The sequence below is a fragment of the Aphanomyces astaci genome, assembly GCF_000520075.1.
Source record: "Aphanomyces astaci strain APO3 unplaced genomic scaffold supercont1.3, whole genome shotgun sequence".
Classification (NCBI taxonomy): Eukaryota; Oomycota; class Saprolegniomycetes; order Saprolegniales; family Verrucalvaceae; genus Aphanomyces; species Aphanomyces astaci.
In genome coordinates this window covers 662840-678083 of record NW_009798266.1, presented here as the reverse complement: position 1 = coordinate 678083, position 15244 = coordinate 662840, and the positions used below count along the sequence as shown (strand labels likewise).

The 15244-nt window shown below is 51.0% G+C and overlaps 9 protein-coding genes across 14 annotated transcripts; 7 read left to right on the top strand and 2 right to left on the bottom strand.

Annotated features, from left to right (window-relative positions):
* The first annotated feature begins 1104 nt into the window (after positions 1 to 1104).
* H257_01806 lies at positions 1105 to 3926 on the top strand. Of its 2 annotated transcripts, XM_009825183.1 has the most exons (7): positions 1105 to 1395; positions 1448 to 1745; positions 1801 to 1993; positions 2545 to 2636; positions 2698 to 3279; positions 3343 to 3636; positions 3749 to 3926. In XM_009825183.1, exons 1-7 carry the CDS (start codon positions 1112 to 1114, stop codon positions 3854 to 3856), a joined length of 1851 nt encoding a protein of 616 aa, XP_009823485.1. In that variant the 5' UTR covers positions 1105 to 1111; the 3' UTR covers positions 3857 to 3926. The 2 variants fall into 2 exon arrangements, with proteins under 2 accessions (XP_009823485.1, XP_009823486.1); XM_009825184.1 differs by having other exon boundaries at positions 1105 to 1745.
* Positions 3927 to 3950: 24 nt separating this feature from the next.
* On the top strand, positions 3951 to 5833 carry H257_01805 (hypothetical protein). Its single transcript, XM_009825182.1, has one exon. The coding sequence runs from the start codon at positions 3984 to 3986 to the stop codon at positions 5787 to 5789; it is 1806 nt and encodes a 601-aa protein (XP_009823484.1). The 5' UTR covers positions 3951 to 3983; the 3' UTR covers positions 5790 to 5833.
* Positions 5834 to 5970: 137 nt separating this feature from the next.
* Positions 5971 to 8241, top strand: H257_01804. 2 transcript variants are annotated; one of them, XM_009825180.1, is made up of 6 exons: positions 5971 to 7193; positions 7237 to 7338; positions 7387 to 7458; positions 7515 to 7729; positions 7791 to 7875; positions 7933 to 8241. In XM_009825180.1, exons 1-6 carry the CDS (start codon positions 5982 to 5984, stop codon positions 8194 to 8196), a joined length of 1950 nt encoding a protein of 649 aa, XP_009823482.1. In that variant the 5' UTR covers positions 5971 to 5981; the 3' UTR covers positions 8197 to 8241. The 2 variants fall into 2 exon arrangements, with proteins under 2 accessions (XP_009823482.1, XP_009823483.1); XM_009825181.1 differs by having other exon boundaries at positions 7515 to 7875.
* Positions 8242 to 8284: 43 nt separating this feature from the next.
* Positions 8285 to 8942, top strand: H257_01803 (hypothetical protein). The gene is made up of 2 exons (XM_009825179.1): positions 8285 to 8362; positions 8414 to 8942. The coding sequence occupies exons 1-2, from the start codon at positions 8298 to 8300 to the stop codon at positions 8907 to 8909; spliced, it is 561 nt and encodes a 186-aa protein (XP_009823481.1). The 5' UTR covers positions 8285 to 8297; the 3' UTR covers positions 8910 to 8942.
* Positions 8943 to 9222: 280 nt separating this feature from the next.
* Positions 9223 to 9942, top strand: H257_01802 (hypothetical protein). The gene is made up of 4 exons (XM_009825178.1): positions 9223 to 9314; positions 9384 to 9472; positions 9521 to 9636; positions 9687 to 9942. Exons 1-4 carry the CDS (start codon positions 9246 to 9248, stop codon positions 9899 to 9901), a joined length of 489 nt encoding a protein of 162 aa, XP_009823480.1. The 5' UTR covers positions 9223 to 9245; the 3' UTR covers positions 9902 to 9942.
* H257_01801 (hypothetical protein) lies at positions 9856 to 10411 on the bottom strand. The gene is made up of 2 exons (XM_009825177.1): positions 10304 to 10411; positions 9856 to 10254 (listed from the first exon to the last, which is right to left on the bottom strand). The coding sequence occupies exons 1-2, from the start codon at positions 10365 to 10367 to the stop codon at positions 9938 to 9940; spliced, it is 381 nt and encodes a 126-aa protein (XP_009823479.1). The 5' UTR covers positions 10368 to 10411; the 3' UTR covers positions 9856 to 9937.
* Positions 10412 to 10518: 107 nt separating this feature from the next.
* On the top strand, positions 10519 to 11455 carry H257_01800 (hypothetical protein). The gene is made up of 4 exons (XM_009825176.1): positions 10519 to 10810; positions 10876 to 11040; positions 11094 to 11198; positions 11262 to 11455. The coding sequence occupies exons 1-4, from the start codon at positions 10544 to 10546 to the stop codon at positions 11403 to 11405; spliced, it is 681 nt and encodes a 226-aa protein (XP_009823478.1). The 5' UTR covers positions 10519 to 10543; the 3' UTR covers positions 11406 to 11455.
* Positions 11456 to 11475: 20 nt separating this feature from the next.
* On the top strand, positions 11476 to 12573 carry H257_01799 (hypothetical protein). Its single transcript, XM_009825175.1, has 5 exons — positions 11476 to 11676; positions 11721 to 11802; positions 11866 to 11953; positions 12015 to 12193; positions 12244 to 12573. Exons 1-5 carry the CDS (start codon positions 11516 to 11518, stop codon positions 12442 to 12444), a joined length of 711 nt encoding a protein of 236 aa, XP_009823477.1. The 5' UTR covers positions 11476 to 11515; the 3' UTR covers positions 12445 to 12573.
* H257_01798 (hypothetical protein) lies at positions 12548 to 14353 on the bottom strand (the record flags this gene model as incomplete). 4 transcript variants are annotated; one of them, XM_009825174.1, is made up of 12 exons in its annotated part: positions 14262 to 14353; positions 14158 to 14215; positions 13999 to 14111; positions 13748 to 13945; positions 13637 to 13697; positions 13501 to 13592; positions 13400 to 13450; positions 13198 to 13341; positions 13053 to 13150; positions 12932 to 13006; positions 12730 to 12880; positions 12548 to 12664 (listed from the first exon to the last, which is right to left on the bottom strand). In XM_009825174.1, the coding sequence occupies exons 1-12, from the start codon at positions 14340 to 14342 to the stop codon at positions 12548 to 12550; spliced, it is 1239 nt and encodes a 412-aa protein (XP_009823476.1). In that variant the 5' UTR covers positions 14343 to 14353. The 4 variants fall into 4 exon arrangements, with proteins under 4 accessions (XP_009823476.1, XP_009823474.1, XP_009823473.1 ...); XM_009825172.1 differs by having other exon boundaries at positions 13999 to 14108; XM_009825171.1 differs by having other exon boundaries at positions 13999 to 14215.
* Positions 14354 to 15244: the final 891 nt, after the last annotated feature.

Genomic DNA, 15244 nt, shown 5'->3' with positions numbered 1-15244 from the left:
TGATTGGTAAGAATATATTACCAAGAGGTCGTTTTCCCACTACACACCAACCACTTACATTTGTGGCCACACATTCCACTGCATAGGAATCCCCCGTTAGTCCGCTTCTGTACATGGCTAACCTACAGTCGAGTCGCGTGCTTGTTGGAGCTATCGACACCCCCTAACTTACCAGTGTAGACGGTGGTAGCAAACAGGATGTGCGGAAGCTCCATGCTACTATTAGTACAATACCACGGCACTTCAAAGCAGTACAATGTACATAACATACTCTGGACAACCGCTTCTCGTTAACGTCACAGATTAAACTGAGCTAGTGAGCCGATATATGCCCAGTCGTTGATGTGTGGATGTGTGTATACCTCGCCCGTTTTCGTTTTGGCTCCGAGCGGACCTTTGAAGCGTCGTTTTTTACTGTAACTACCACAAAGGTCCAAGTCGTTTTGGTTGAATATGATGGCCATACGACGACAAATGGAAGGTGCGCGTATCGCTCGGTGCTTTGGATTGGCGGGAAAACGAAGTGGTGAAAATATATAGCCACAATCCTGTACGTACCCTCTCCCACACCTTATCTCATGTTGTCTCATGTGTGAAGCATGGTTTACAACTCCACAAGACCCACGTTATTATATGGGCAACAACTACTGTTACAGTGCACCCCCTTCACCACCAATCGAGTCGATTGTGTTTTGCTTGCTTCTAAGATATATGTACTATAGTTAATCGTTAATGCTCAAATATATTGACGGTGTACTATGAATACTCGCAAAGCACAATTCACGGGAGTCGCGACCCTGTACACGCCCCCCTTTCTGTGCTCGATAGCCCCCTCCTCTTACGATTTGTGTCTTACCCAACCGAGCCCAATGCTGAAGTTGTACGTAGCCCATCCAGCGACTACAGTGTCCTGCACCATACTCGACAGTGAGTACTATTAATAGTAAAAGTTACCACTTACTACCTCTCTAAGTTAGTACTATTAATACTTCAAAGTAGGATGTAGCTCACAGGTGTAGTTTGCATATTTTCAAGTGTATTTTGTAACGGCAAATCGTTCAAATTAGACCATTGAATAGTATGTATTTATAGAGGTCAATGTAACTCAAAAATGCGCCGCAGCTTGCGCGTCAAAGCGGCGCAGGTGGCGACAAAGGTGACACCGCCGTCGCCTGAGAAGGATGGCGCTCTGTCAAGTATCCTTGACTCGTCGCCGAAGAAGGGTGTTGCTTCTTTCGTCTCACCAGTCCGACGTTCATTCGTGAAGTCGACGGCACGTGACTCGACTCCGCAAAGGACATCGACACTCACGCCGCAGAAACGTCTTTCCCTTGGAGTGCAAGATGATTCGGACGAAGAAGATGTGTTGAAGCTGTTGAAGGACTCTCCACCAAAGTGCGTCCACCGCATCGATGTCGTTGATTCGTCACCAAGCGCATATTCGTAGGAAGCGCGTCGCCAAGAAACCCCGCAAGACGTCCGTTCCATTCGACAGCTTGGACGCACTCTTTGCGGAGAATAAGAAGGACCAGGAAAAGAAGAAGGAGCAAGGGGAGCGACTGGCTCGGCTCCGCAAGGAAGCCGACATACGCGCCGAGCTGCAGCAGACGAGCAGCTCCCTCCAGCAAATGTCGACAGAGGTCGAGTCCAACATCAAGGAATTGCAAGCGGACGAACACTTGTTTACGATCCAAGACAACGTCGAAGTCGAAGAGTTTGGCTACGTGTTTGAGCCCATTACGGAGGTACAGTCCCTTGTCCTTGCTTCCTCGACTACTCTGACGCCTCGCGTCGTTGTAGCCGCTGACCTACCATGCGTACATTGCGTCCGCTGCCGACTTGCGCAGCCCGTTCAAGCTCGTGTACGAGTGCATGGCCTCAACCGACGAAGACGAACTCGGGGCGTTGCTGTGGAGCCAAGCGATCCTTGTCTTGGCCATCAACCTCAACCACGACGTGCCCGACGCGATCTGCCAGTGGCTGTTCTCCGTAGGTACGTTTTAGGAAATGACTACAAGTATTGTCCTTTTACCCAAAATTTGGTTGATTTTTGGGCTGGTTCGCCAAATCCGTCGATGATCGATTCTTTGTACTGACGTTTGTATGTAAAAATCATCGTCTAATATCACACTAATTTCATTCACACACTAATTCAATGTTGAAATGGTCCAAGAGTGGATTTGATTGGCCACTTGATTCGTGTTCTGGGTTTTGATTGGTCGATCGATTGTCTGCCGATTTGGCCGATTTCGATTGAGCACCCAAACACTCCAATTTTGAATAATCGACTTGACTATATTGTGAATTCGCTAATATAAACTTTCAAAATTCGCGTGGTGTGTCTAATCAGTAGATTTGATTGGCTCTTAAGAATCTGTCGTTTCTGTAAGAGCCAATCAAATCTACTCAAAATTGGATTCGCCAACACCGTCGTCGATTCGTGATTCGATTCGACTTTGGGTCTGGAAATCTGTAGTACCGAATCCACAATATGCGTGGGATGATTCATTCTTCCTCACGAACGTGTGATATCCATCCTCCTAGTGAGCACCCACTCAAACCATCACATTGTTCAAGGAGCGTTCATGAACCTCTTCACGTTGGCTGTGGCCGACCACCACCCCAATTTTACGCAAGTACGTACAGCATACATGCATATGCGATGAACCGTATCCCCTGTTGACATTGTTGATGTAGATCACGTACGGTCTGCCCAAGGCCATGCTGTGTCGGAGTCGCCTCTTGCCCGTGAAAACCAAGTGGCAGGTCACTGTGAGCCACTTTTTCGGTAGCTTCCGCATGTTCGGCTTCCAAGAATCCAAGCGCGCGCTCAACACCAAGAAAAAGGCGGCCGGACACGCGAGCTCGTCCACGTGGTCGGTGCCGTTTCCCACGGTCAATATGGAGCATGTGACGATGTTATTTGTGCTGGCCCTGCGCACCGACAAGCTGCGACCGAGTGAGCACGACCTGTGTGCGTGTTGCGTGTTCTTTCTGCGCATGCAGTTCGAAGACATTTTGAGGCCCCAGCTGTGCGAGTTGAGCTCGTATTGCATGGAAGTGCTGCTGGACGCGTTTTCGCCGAGGGAGTGGCGGCGGCAGTACGCCCGCCTGCTCATCCTCCGCATCGCCGGCACCAAGGAAGGCTTCTTCCAGTCGTCGGCGGGATGGCTGTCCATCGCCCGTCGGCTGCCGCGCACTGAACGAGGGACCCAGCTCACGACAGGACTGGCGATTTACATTTTGCAGTATCGCAGCCACGACGAACAACCGACCGAGGTTGACATTTATTCTCGATGCCGTTTATGAAAGCAAGAGTCGTGTGATGATCTACATATGTAGGACTTTGTGCAAACCAAAGTGTCGGACGAGCCGATACAGTTCCCCGTGCAAATCGATTGGGTGCTGGACGTTGTGTCGACTTGTGTGGACTCGCTCACAGAGAAATACGCGGCGACGGACGCGAGGGAAGTCGTGCCGCCATACGAACTGCTTTGCACGAAAATTGCACTCATGGACTTGGCGTTGCAAGCTTTCCTGAACCACTTGAAGCCATCGGATATGAGTTTAATCCTGCAAAAGCTCGACCGCCTAGCTCTTGCCAACAAGGCCACGGTTGTTGTCCAGTGGCACGAGGTACGTACGTAGTATGATTCGAGTCACACACTCGTGCTGGTTTGAATGATAAGCCATGCCTTTCCTACTCGTTTCTCATGTGACGATGTTCATGGGATCGCATGTTGTGTAGATGAAGACGCTGGTGACGTTGATGCACCGTAAGTACTCTGCCGAGAACCTCCGCATTGGTCGCGACCACTCGCCCAAGGCGAAGCAAGTGTTATTTATCGACGATTAATGCACTACGATACACGAATCGATAGATTTTTCCGTATAAGTTTCGACGATTAGAACATCGCGCACAGCAGCCGTTTCGTTCATTCACACAAACTGTACAGTAGTTGTACCACCTTGGCTACTGTAGCATGGGGGGCACTCCCACGTCAGTGTCCGACGTGTACGCCGTTCGGTTAGACGAGCTCAGTTCCATCGTTGGTGTCATCGAGTCGGACCTTGTTGCCGCACTGCAGCAGGAGGAGGTGGCTGTGGACGTGGCGTACACCGATCGTCCGTCCGTGTCGCCGCTGGGAGGCGGAGCAGGTTCGTTCAAAGGGTTTGCTGTTGGTGTGGACCAGTTGGTTGCGGTGCAGCCGCCGCTGTCGATTCCCACAATCGAAGCCCCCACAACAGAAGCGTCGTCATGGCTACTACTGCAGGCACCACCAAGGCACAACTACGGCACGGCCAAATCGAGGCTTAAGACTGTGGTGAGAACCATCGGTCGATTCCAATTCCTCGGCAAGCAGCGCCTCGCGAGACAGCGCAACACGTGCTTGGACGGCGTGCACCGTTTGGAAGTGACGCTGCACACTCCTCGTGTCCGTGACCCTTCGACGACATTGCCATGGCCGGTGACGCCCCGCAGCCCCATCGATCTGTGCCATCTGGCCTACATGATTCCAATGGTCCCGTCGTCGTCCTCTCCGCGGCAGCAGTCTTTCCACCAACCAAAGCATCCCCATCAGTACATCCTAGCAGTCCAGGCATCGCCAGACGAACCCGACTGTGCATCGCATATCCAAGGCGGCGGCACACTCCTGCGGCAGTTGTCCAACTTAGCCACGCTGCCGCCATCCCATGTGACCAACGTGACGTTGGAAACCATCCACGACAATAACGCCGCGACTATCGGCGTCCATGTGACAGTGACCAAGCGCGTACCGGTGGCTGGCTACGTCTTGTTGATCGCGGCCCTTGTCACGATCTCGTCGCTGGGGGCGGCGCTGGACCTGCAGCAACAAGTGGACCCGTTCGTCAAGCTGTTCTGGCGCACTACGGCGTCCATAATTGGCTTTCTGCCGTTTGCGGCCTACGGACTGTACGAGCGCGGATGGCCCAAGTGGACGTTGCGACTGGTGGGTTGGTTTGCCGCCTGCTCCGTCGCGTACGCGCTGTTCCTCATGACGTTTCTCTGGGCGTTGAATCACACCACGATCGGCCACGCGTACATTTTCAACAACTGCCACTCGCTGTTGATTGTCATGGGAAAGTTCGTGCTGGGGTATCCCGTCGTGTTGTTTGAAATCGTGGGGTCCGGTCTGGGACTCGTCGGTGGTGTGGTCACAACCTTGGATCATGCCAGTACGAGTAGACCGGACAACATAGCTTCGTTGGTCGTGCAGGCGTCGTGGCAAGGGGACGTGGTGGCGTTGATCGGGGCTGTCGGTGGCGTGTTCTACCTCCTCACAGCCAAGAAACTTCGCCAAGAGATGGACGTGTTTGTGTTCATGACGCTGCTCTTCGCCGCCACAGCGCTGCTGCACATTCCAGTGTTTTACGCGATGGACATTGACGTCCGATGGACGACGGATCACCACGTCGGGTGGTTTGGGTGGGTGCAGCCAGACATGCTTGGCGTCGAATTGTACCTGGTCTTTGTATGCACGATCATTGGCACTGTCGGGTACATCAGCGTGATGAAGTATTTTGACCCGATTGTCGTGAGTGTGGTCATGTTGCTCGAGCCCGTCTTGGCCACCGCGATGGGCGTGTTTGTCGGCGTTGACGCCGTTCCTGGCTTCCTGACTTGGATAGGTGGGTCTTTGGTCATCCTTGGCACGGGCCTTGTCGTGCTGGCATCAGCCAACAAGATCGAATCACATGACGTGTCGGATGCAATCCACAAGACACCAAGCACTGCCACTGTGTACAGCTGCAAGTTGAAGGCATAGAGATACATGTGTGTGTTTATAATGAGTACAAGTGTGAAGCCTCATGCATGAATGCTTGGAAGTGACGAGTGTCGGAGGTCGAGGCGGTGAAACTGTCACTTGACCTGCCAGCAAATTTGAATTCGACGTATGTGATTGGTCGATTTCCATCCGGTGCAAGATCGGACAGCATATTCGATATTTCGGCAAGTTATGCAGGACGCGGCCACTGCCAGCGGCCGCGAGCACACGAGGCTCTTGGAAGATACCAATGCGCTCCTCAAGCTCACTGGATATGGAGATCGCGCGTTCCAAAACATTGACGAACTTGTCAGCAGCATCTCGTCCATGTGTGTCGCCCTCTACGAGCGCTTCTTTGATTTGATGCTGGACAACGTCATACGGGAACCACGGTCGTTGGACGACTACAGTCACAATGCACAGCTCGTCGTGGATGGCCTATCCGCGGCTCTTCTCACGGAAGAGCTGCAGCATGTTACGGGTGTCAAAGTGTGTGGTGGCGACTTCATTTGCATCCGCGACCTCGTCCGCGTGTTAACCCAAGTTTACCAGATGCTGCATCGACCAAAGTCACGATTAGGCTCCAGTTGCAGTAGCAGCAATGACTTGTCCTTGGACGAAACGTTTTACATCAAGCGTTCATCCAAGAAGAAGAAGCCAGCGACCAAGAAGGGCACAACAAGCACTAGCAGCGTCAGCGGTCGGAGTATTGACCCGTCGCTCCAAACCACGAAGAAATATGGCCGGTTCGTGCCGCTAGTGGGCTCGTCTCGCGGCAATAGCTTTGATGGCCGCGACAGTCGTCGGAAAACACAGTCCAAGGGAGCTGCTCCTCGTGGGGGTGCCAACGAGGCGTCCCCATCCCAGCCTCGTTCGTCAACCTCGTCCAAGTCGAAAACGAAGCCATCTTTGCGTTCAGCTCAACCGTCGACGTCCCCACAATTCGAACCGCCAGTGCCTCGGACGTTGGACTTTGGCAGTGTCTCGTCCGTCTCATTTGCAGGCTCTCACGATGAAGAGCTCTCGGGTCTGGAATTTTCAGACTCCAATGACCGCCAAGAGCTGTCTGGTGGTCGGTTGAGCCTCGAGCTGTCGAACGCTGCGTGCGAGTTGGCAGTCACATCGCCACAACACGCTAGCATGCGTCACGACGACGGAGGGTCTTTGCATGTCGATGACCTGGTGCAGGCATCCATGGATTTGACCCCTTCTGCCCAATCTGGACCATGTTCACCGCCACTGGTAGCTGCAGAAGCAAAGCCGCCACCGTCCAAACTTCCCTGGGACAATTATGATGAAGAAGAGCCTCGATCGCCAGAGGCCACGAGAGCTGGGAACTCCACGACCACCACGATGCAGCCCAAGGCCGCGGCGGTGAAATCGGTCCAAGAAGCTGCTGCGAAGGTGCGGGCAGTGGCATGCCGTGGACTAACCGACGGGGATGTAGGTGCGGCCGTTCGTTGGTCCGCGGGCGGTGGTGTCCAACGATCGCCTCCAACAACGGCGGTACAAGGCGCTGTTGAACGAGCACGTTCAAGATATGCGCGTGGTACGATATGGCTCGAATGTGCATATAAGCCACGTTGCACACCTGTAGAAAGAAATGAAGTTGAACCAGCACATTGCACGGTCGTTTCAAAACAAAAAGCATGCCGACCATATTGACCGGGTAGGTTGGCGGCCGCCTCCATGATGTGCGCTTTGGACTGACGGACCACGGAGTAGATTCGAACCAAGAAGCTCCACGACGAGCTCAAACTGCAGCGCATTGCGCTGCGCGTCCAGCAAAAGCGCGTGGAAGCGCAGAATCTCAAGGACACGATGGAGCATCTGCTCCATTTAGAAAAGATGCGACTCAAGCAAGAGCACGACGAGACCACGGCCACGCTGCATGCGATTCAACGCCAACATGCTGATCGAGAGCTCGCGTTGGAAAACTAGTGCGTCAAGTTATGTTGATGGCTGACATTGACGGGTGTAACTATCTACCTGTACATGTAGCTTTGCCAACCAAATCGAATTGGTCAAAGAGCAACGAGAACACGAAGTGCGCGAACGTACGCTCGTGCAACAAGCACACAAACTCGTACGTGTTGACGGGAACCATGGGTGATGGAGACGCATTCATGTGACATTTGAGTAGGCTTCTGAGCAAATGATTCGGGAATTGAGAAGCAGTCGAGAAATGGAAGTCGCGGCGTTGATGGAACAGCGCCGACATTTAGCCGACGTCCAACAAGTTCGCCAGGAACGGAAGACGGCGCGGTACATTGAGCAACAGACAATGGAGACGATGGATCTCGCGAAGAAGAAGATCGATCCTTTCTATGCAGCGGCCATGAAGTCACGGGCCAAGCGACAGCAGAAGGCGGCGCAGGTCGCGCGGATCTACGGCGGCGGTAGATAAGGGCGAAATTTGAAATGTGTGAAATAAAATGAAACGTTATCCGGATTATGATTTGTTATCCGAACGATTGTTCCATTGAATCATTTGGCGAATCGACCTCGATGGGGCTTCTAACGATCTTGAAAAAGGTCAAGCGGAAGGAGAAGGAGCTGCGCATCCTGATGCTGTAGGCCCCGGCGTTCATGAATGTCGTCATTATCTTATGTCACCTGCGTAGAGGATTGGATAACGCGGGGAAGACCACGATCCTGAAGAAGTTCATGGGCCAAGACATCAGCTCCATCAGCCCCACGCTTGGATTCGACATTCAAACGCTCGAGTACAAACAGTACAAGCTCAATGTGTGGGACGTAGGCGGGCAGCAAACCATTCGGTCGTACTGGCGCAACTACTTTGAACAAACCGACGGACTTGTGTGGGTGGTGGATAGCGCCGATCGCCGCCGACTGGAAGATTGCAAACGTGAGTTGGTGGCGTTGTTGACCCAAGAAAAGCTAGCGGGGGCGACGCTCCTTATTTTCGCCAACAAGCAAGACCTGCCCGGAGCGTTGAGCCCGGAGGATATTGTGCTGGCGCTGGGCCTCCACGAAAGCCAATTCGCCAATCGCCATTGGAAAATCCACTCGTGCAGTGCGTTCACGGGCGATGGGCTAGCAGATGGCATTGACTGGATGGTGTCCGACATCTCGAATCGGATTTATATGCTGGAATAACACGCAATATGATTGTTGAGTGTATTGCCGACATTGTGGCTGTAGCAAGTGGCAGGAAATACATATATGTTGTGTTGGGCAGTCTAACGAACGTTAACCAATGCATCGACTTCGGTTGATAAGCTAAGCTCGGTTGATATGCTAAGCAGCTTCCACGCTAGTAAAGGCTTGTGCTCGTCGATGATGCCCATCAATCCAGTGTCGATTTTTCTGCGTGAGGAATTAAGGTGAATCAAAAAGCAATATCATTGGCTAATATCCCATTGAATGGACCAATCAAAATTCGAAAGGAGTTTCCACTGACGGGTGTTCCATATTCACAGTCGGTTGAGTGCAATGATCAAGGGGGTGCTCATTGTCAACAACCACGGGAAGGCGCGCATCGTCAAGTTCTACGAGCATGTGGTACGTCCTTATGTCTAAACCGATGTCATCGTGACCATGAACGAAGAATCATGACGTTTCCTTCTTCAGCCCGACGCCGAGCAGCAAGCCGTGATTCGGGACATTTACACCCAAGTGTCCAAGCGATCCGACACATTGTGTAATTTCTTGGAGGGCAGGTGCGTGCTTCCTTGCGTGTTGTTTTGGTTCATCTAACAATGGATTAGCGTGCGCTACTGGGGGGACGGGATCAAGCTAATTTACAGACACTACGCAACGCTTTACTTTGTGTTTGCCGTCGACAAGCAAGAGAGCGACTTGGGCATTTTGGATCTCATTCAAGGTAACGACGATCACGTGCACCTCATTTGGAGTACTCATATCTGGATCTAGTGTTTGTGGAAACCCTGGACAAGTGCTTTGAAAACGTGTGCGAATTGGACTTGATCTTCCACAGCGACAAGGTCCATTACGTGCTGGACGAAATCGTGATGGGCGGCATGGTGCTGGAAACAAACATCAACGAAATCCTCACGGCGGTCAACGAAATGAACAGATTGGACTCGAACTCCACCAAGCGATCTCTGCCTGGCACGGGCAAGAAGTAAACTGTTAATGCAGAAACTTGAATGCTTTTCAATTAGCTAAACCATGACGCTCTTGGTCTTGGGGGCAGCCTTGGCCTTCTCCTGCAGCGCCAACTCCACCTGACGCAACGCTTCGGCTTCGGCGGCCTTTTCCAACTCGTCTTCCGTCAACACAACAATGTCCAGTTCCTTCAACCGATCTTCCAGTCGGGCTACATACTTCGACAGCTTCTCGTTCTTCTTCTGCTCGTCCTTGATCAATCCGTTCGAGTTCACGAGCTGAATCGACAACGACAGCGTCAAGATGGTCACGCCGACGTTAAACGCATTCAACGGCTGGCTGGCCACGTGCGATAGGAATGACTTGGGGTATTCTACAAGGTGCAGCATGAGGCTTCCCTCTAGAAGGTGGGGATCGCTAACCTGGCTTGACAGGCGTCGGTTTGGCCGCCGTCGACATCGCGCGGCACAGCGATCGGCGCAACATCGGCCGGCCGGCAACAGTGGTGAGGAAGCGTTGAGGAGTGGCGCATCCGGATGTTAGATTATTACTTGTATCACTTTCAGCAATTATCCGGATAGCGAAAGGTTACAAGATGAAACGCCGCCGATGGCTTTAAATTTAGCACTTTGGTCATGTTGAGTAGCATTTCGCCAATACAAATGAACGGGGACGAGCCCACAAGGCCGTTGCCGCTCAAGACCAAGTTCCAGATCGGAGGCACCCAAGCTCCGGTGAACTACAAGTTTCAGGAGTCGTGCTTCCATATAGATGACACTCCGCCGCACAAAATTGCGGCCAAGCGCGAAGTTCAGGCGTCACTCAAGTCCAAGATCCTGTCGGCAGATCCTCCTGGCTGGGATCAATCTACGACCGAATCATGCGTGCTCCGAACGAATTGCTACAAACGCACGTTTGTGCATGGCGAGGTAACAACGATGTGGATGAGGAGCCAGCCACCCACTGCATCATCGCTATTCATTCCGACCAGTAGATGAACCACGGCAACATGTACCAATACAATTATCGTGCGGAGAAGCTTCCCGTGAAATACCCCACGCTGTTGACAAAACCTACCAAGTTCAACCAAGGCATATTGGAAGTCCAGCAGCTGGCAATCGAGCCTGGAGATACGTTTGGCGACGAGCGCATGCAACGGGTAGAGAGGGACACGTTGAGTTGGCTCCCCATCCTAACTGGTGCAATTTGTAGGGCATTTTGAAACGAACAGAAGAGCTCCCGAACCACCCCGATTTGAGGGATGCCGTGCCGTGGAATGCGTCTGTTGTACAGTCGAAACAGGACCTGCGCAAGACGGTATGCTATCGTCCTCGTATTGGTAGATGTACTTTATACTTACTAGTATGTGGTTGATGGCAGTTCAAAGCCACCGAAGCGGCAAGGATAGCCAACTCATCAAAAGCGTTGAATACATTAGAGGGCTACAAGACCCCCCAGGAGCTATACGCGGAGCAGTTGCAGAGACTTCGAGATGAAAAGGCAAAAAAACGCACTGCCAAGTAGAAATCCTTGAAAACACGAACGGACGATACTTCCGGATAAATATGTCGTTTCGTTATCCGGTGTAGCTTTCCGAAAGGTCACGACAGAATTTACAGTAATCCTTGGTAGCGATGGCGGAACCCAGCCCGCCGGAGAATTTAGTGAAGTACGACTCGCCCATCTTCACAGGCGAACACAGTGAAGGAGGAAAGAAGGTCAAGCCAGCGCCAGGCACGAAAGTAGACCCCGTATCGCGCATTGAGGATGTGCTGAACGCTATGCTGCCACCTCAGTAAACCTCGCCACAATGTTCGCATCGTTGACATGTACTTGTAGGACTTGGAAGGAGGAAACTGGGCACTGGATGCGCTACACGTCCGCTGAGCCTTCCACTCGTTTTGACGTGATCAAATTGCAAGTACGTTTGAAGTAAAAGACACTGATGGGGTGAAATAGTTGTTGGCGACGTGCCTCTGACTAGGAACAAATGGATGCCAAGCTCATTAAGCGTCAAGCGCGGGAAAGCGGCATTTGCCACGTTCGTGAGGACATTTATGCCCAGTGTTTTGGTGCGTGATTTGATCTGATGGTTATATTACTACTATAACTTGATAATCATGTATGAATTAGACGAACTCATTCGCGAAGTGACGATCAATTCTCCAGAACGAGGACTGCTGCTCTTGCGTATCCGGGATGAAATCCGCATGACCACAGACGCTTACAAGACCTTGTATGACAGCAGCATCACATTTGGTGTGCGGAAGCAGCTGCAGGCCGAGCAGGGCATGGGGTCGATCGAAGACAAGGTGATAAAACCAACTTTGAAAGAACACTTGGCCCAATGCGGTCATTTTAGATTGCGCTGCTCGCAGAAGAAAAGCGAGAGTACGAAAACAAGGTGCTGGAACTGACCAACAAGCTCGAAGTGATTGAAAAGCGAGGAAGCGAACGCCGCGCGTTGCAAGAGAAACGCTACAAGGAAGAAATCGAATTCCTCAAGTACCAAGGCCAGCACCTGGACGCGTTCTTAAAGTCCGCGGGCGGCGCGGGCAAATAAGTAGCGAATTTGACTGCAAAGTGCACATCCAAACTGGACTAGTTGTGGTAGAACGTACTAAACCATACAGTGGAACGTACTAGTATGTACTACCTACGTTAGTCTACAAATCAAAATTATTCAAGTGGATCTCGGCATGCGCGTACGATTCAGCCACGACGTGGCCATTGATGAGAAACAAATGGGGCTCGGCAACATGGAGGCAGAGGTACTTGATTGACTAGCACCAATGTGACGATGATGCAAAGAGATATATATATATCGTCGTGTGAATATCATGATTACCATGCAGTTGTACGTCAAGTGCACGAGCTTGACAAACGGATCGAGGACGTAAAACACATCTCGCTCCGTCATTTTCGTGTAGGCGACGCTGTCGAGGTGGTATATCGACACCGCACAACACGTTTGCGTTTCGTCCATCATGACAAAGCACCTGCCCCAATTTGTCAGTTCTAGGGGGACTGCTTGTCCTTTTGTAGCATACCCCGGGGGCTCGTTCTTTCGGACAACATCCACGAGTAGTTTCAAAGCCACCGCCTTGCCTTCGTTGTGTCCAGGACTAGCCACTGGTTGGTACGGGGATACGAGGACGTTGTCGAGATTACTGCAGGGACGAGATGGACACTCGAGTCCGGCCTTGGACCTCACCGACGTGCGGAAGTGTGGAGGCCAACTGCGCAATGCGGCTCGCCTTGAACCTCCCCTGGAACGCCACGTCATGGATTTCACCACCCCTATGATATAACGTACCTGTTGATGGATCAAATTCGACACACGAAGCGTCCATCGAAGAATGCCGTCGACAATCGCCATGGCTCGAAGCGACGGGTCCAGCGCATGCGCTTTGCAAAAGCTTTGCACTGCCAATGCATAGTCTTCTTTGTACCGATGTACCTACACGAAACGCATCAGTACAACGAGCAACACATCACATTCGACAGGGTATCAGTACGTTGGCACGGTTGAAATGGAGGTCGGGGTTGTTGGCGGCTCCCCCCGCTTCCTACTTGACAGTTGTTGTGGAAAGGGAAGGTTGATGAAACCCATTCGTACGGCTCGAGCGTAGGCAGCTAGCGACCGATCCAAGTCGACGGTGCTGTGTGAACTGGCGAAGAACAAGGCCAGGTACGCATTCCCCATGACATCTATGACGCCAGTGAAAAAAACGGCCCCACTTGAAGGTACATACACCACGACTCTCCATCTTGAATGTCCATGTTCAACGCCTGCTTGGCATGGACAATGCTAGTCTAACGACGTATCAGTACAAAATACACAAATGCATGAGTCGTATGGTTACTTTGATATTGTGTGACTTTTCTTCGGGCTTGGTGCCCATCTTCCGAAGCAGCATGGACAAACTCCGCAGCGCGTGCTTGCTGGGGCCGTAATCCAAGCAGTTTTCAAAGCAGGTTTTCGCAGCTTGCAAGTCACCTTTTTTCCACAAACAGTTTCCAAGGCACACCCAAATGTCCAAATTGCACGGATCCAGCTTGGCCTTTCGACAGCATCGTCAGGGCATAATCCTAAGCTGCGATGGGATCATCGTACTGCTTGCGAGAGCAATGCCTCGGACGACGGATTGTACTCGGGAAACACCTCCAGGGCTTTGCCTTTGACGTAGGACGCAGTTGCTTTGGCTTGTCGACTGTTGTTGCTTCCTGCTGCATATGTTGTCGAAATGATAGTGTCGCGTTGCCACGTGCTTACCAATGTCGATGGCATCGACGAGCTCCAAGATTTCATCGGCCAATGTTTGCAGCTTGAGCTGCATGTTCGATTGAGGAACTAGTTCACAGATAATGTTATCGCACCTTCTTTTCCTGCTTGTCGGCACTAAAGTAATGGTCATGCATGTCATACAGCTCGTTCAGCTTTGTCAGGGCCACCTCCATACTGAAAGTTCTGCAAACTTGTGTCGCGCCTCCAAAGGATACGGTTTTAGCATACGGATCCGGATACGATTTTGGGGCAAACACGAGGTAACGTAGTACTTCGAAGTATTGTATACTACAGTAGTACTACGTAGTACTATTAATAATTTATAGTATACTACGTATTAATAGCACTAACATTACTATTAATAACGTAAAAAACCAATTTAAAGATAACTTACAGTTAACCAATTTAGGATAACTTTGTACTGTATTGTCCAATCACACCTCGTTATTTGTTCGAGTCAAAACCTCTATCATATAATGCTGGCCATTCCGTCACGTGAATGAAATGCAAAAACGGCGTAGAAGCCATTGGTACTTCGAGTTAATAGTCATTTAAGATTGGGTTTTGAAGTTCCCTAGTCGACACGGGCCACATTGGGTTGGAGCTGAGGTTTTGTCGAGTGTTAAACTCGGTGGACATCCATCTACAACAGAAATTTAACTCTATAAATCAGTACCCTTGTATAAATTATACAAAACCTGTTGTAACCGCTTACCCTAAACACAGAATTTCAATGCTCAGACACATACATACTTTAAGATAAAAAAAGTTATCCTAAATTGGTTATCAAAATGTGAGTACAAATGCTTAGAAAGTAACAAATTTATCTGTGAAGTTCATCGCCTAAACTGATAGTTTGATTATGAAGTCAAAGAGGCGCGTCTTGTCTATTGGAATCACTATTCAAAACTCAAATATCGTAACGGACTCAAAAGTTATGTCCATTCTACTCCGACGCCTCCAAAAAAGTTATCTTAACTGTAAATTGGTTTTTTACGTTAGTACTATCCTTGCTGTTACACTATGCTGCGTGATATTGGAGATGCGGGGGTTGACATGCAAGACGGCGACGCTC

Bases quoted from the DNA above. Each gene is read 5' to 3' on its own strand.
- H257_01806 (XM_009825183.1), top strand. From the start codon at position 1,112: ATGCGCCGCAGCTTGCGCGTCAAAGCGGCGCAGGTGGCGACAAAGGTG. The intron at 1,994-2,544 runs GTACGTTTTAGG...CCATCCTCCTAG, and splicing joins CCAGTGGCTGTTCTCCGTAG to TGAGCACCCACTCAAACCAT. The intron at 2,637-2,697 runs GTACGTACAGCA...TTGTTGATGTAG, and splicing joins ACCACCCCAATTTTACGCAA to ATCACGTACGGTCTGCCCAA.
- H257_01805 (XM_009825182.1), top strand. From the start codon at position 3,984: ATGGGGGGCACTCCCACGTCAGTGTCCGACGTGTACGCCGTTCGGTTA.
- H257_01804 (XM_009825180.1), top strand. From the start codon at position 5,982: ATGCAGGACGCGGCCACTGCCAGCGGCCGCGAGCACACGAGGCTCTTG. The intron at 7,730-7,790 runs GTGCGTCAAGTT...CTGTACATGTAG, and splicing joins GAGCTCGCGTTGGAAAACTA to CTTTGCCAACCAAATCGAAT. The intron at 7,876-7,932 runs GTACGTGTTGAC...ACATTTGAGTAG, and splicing joins TGCAACAAGCACACAAACTC to GCTTCTGAGCAAATGATTCG.
- H257_01803 (XM_009825179.1), top strand. From the start codon at position 8,298: ATGGGGCTTCTAACGATCTTGAAAAAGGTCAAGCGGAAGGAGAAGGAG. The intron at 8,363-8,413 runs GTAGGCCCCGGC...TCACCTGCGTAG, and splicing joins GAGCTGCGCATCCTGATGCT to AGGATTGGATAACGCGGGGA.
- H257_01802 (XM_009825178.1), top strand. From the start codon at position 9,246: ATGATCAAGGGGGTGCTCATTGTCAACAACCACGGGAAGGCGCGCATC. The intron at 9,315-9,383 runs GTACGTCCTTAT...TTCCTTCTTCAG, and splicing joins TCAAGTTCTACGAGCATGTG to CCCGACGCCGAGCAGCAAGC. The intron at 9,473-9,520 runs GTGCGTGCTTCC...ACAATGGATTAG, and splicing joins TGTAATTTCTTGGAGGGCAG to CGTGCGCTACTGGGGGGACG.
- H257_01801 (XM_009825177.1), bottom strand. From the start codon at position 10,367: ATGTTGCGCCGATCGCTGTGCCGCGCGATGTCGACGGCGGCCAAACCG. The intron at 10,255-10,303 runs GTTAGCGATCCC...TGCACCTTGTAG, and splicing joins ACCGACGCCTGTCAAGCCAG to AATACCCCAAGTCATTCCTA.
- H257_01800 (XM_009825176.1), top strand. From the start codon at position 10,544: ATGAACGGGGACGAGCCCACAAGGCCGTTGCCGCTCAAGACCAAGTTC. The intron at 11,041-11,093 runs GTAGAGAGGGAC...TGCAATTTGTAG, and splicing joins GCGACGAGCGCATGCAACGG to GGCATTTTGAAACGAACAGA. The intron at 11,199-11,261 runs GTATGCTATCGT...GGTTGATGGCAG, and splicing joins AACAGGACCTGCGCAAGACG to TTCAAAGCCACCGAAGCGGC.
- H257_01799 (XM_009825175.1), top strand. From the start codon at position 11,516: ATGGCGGAACCCAGCCCGCCGGAGAATTTAGTGAAGTACGACTCGCCC. The intron at 11,954-12,014 runs GTGCGTGATTTG...TGTATGAATTAG, and splicing joins CATTTATGCCCAGTGTTTTG to ACGAACTCATTCGCGAAGTG. The intron at 12,194-12,243 runs GTGATAAAACCA...CGGTCATTTTAG, and splicing joins TGGGGTCGATCGAAGACAAG to ATTGCGCTGCTCGCAGAAGA.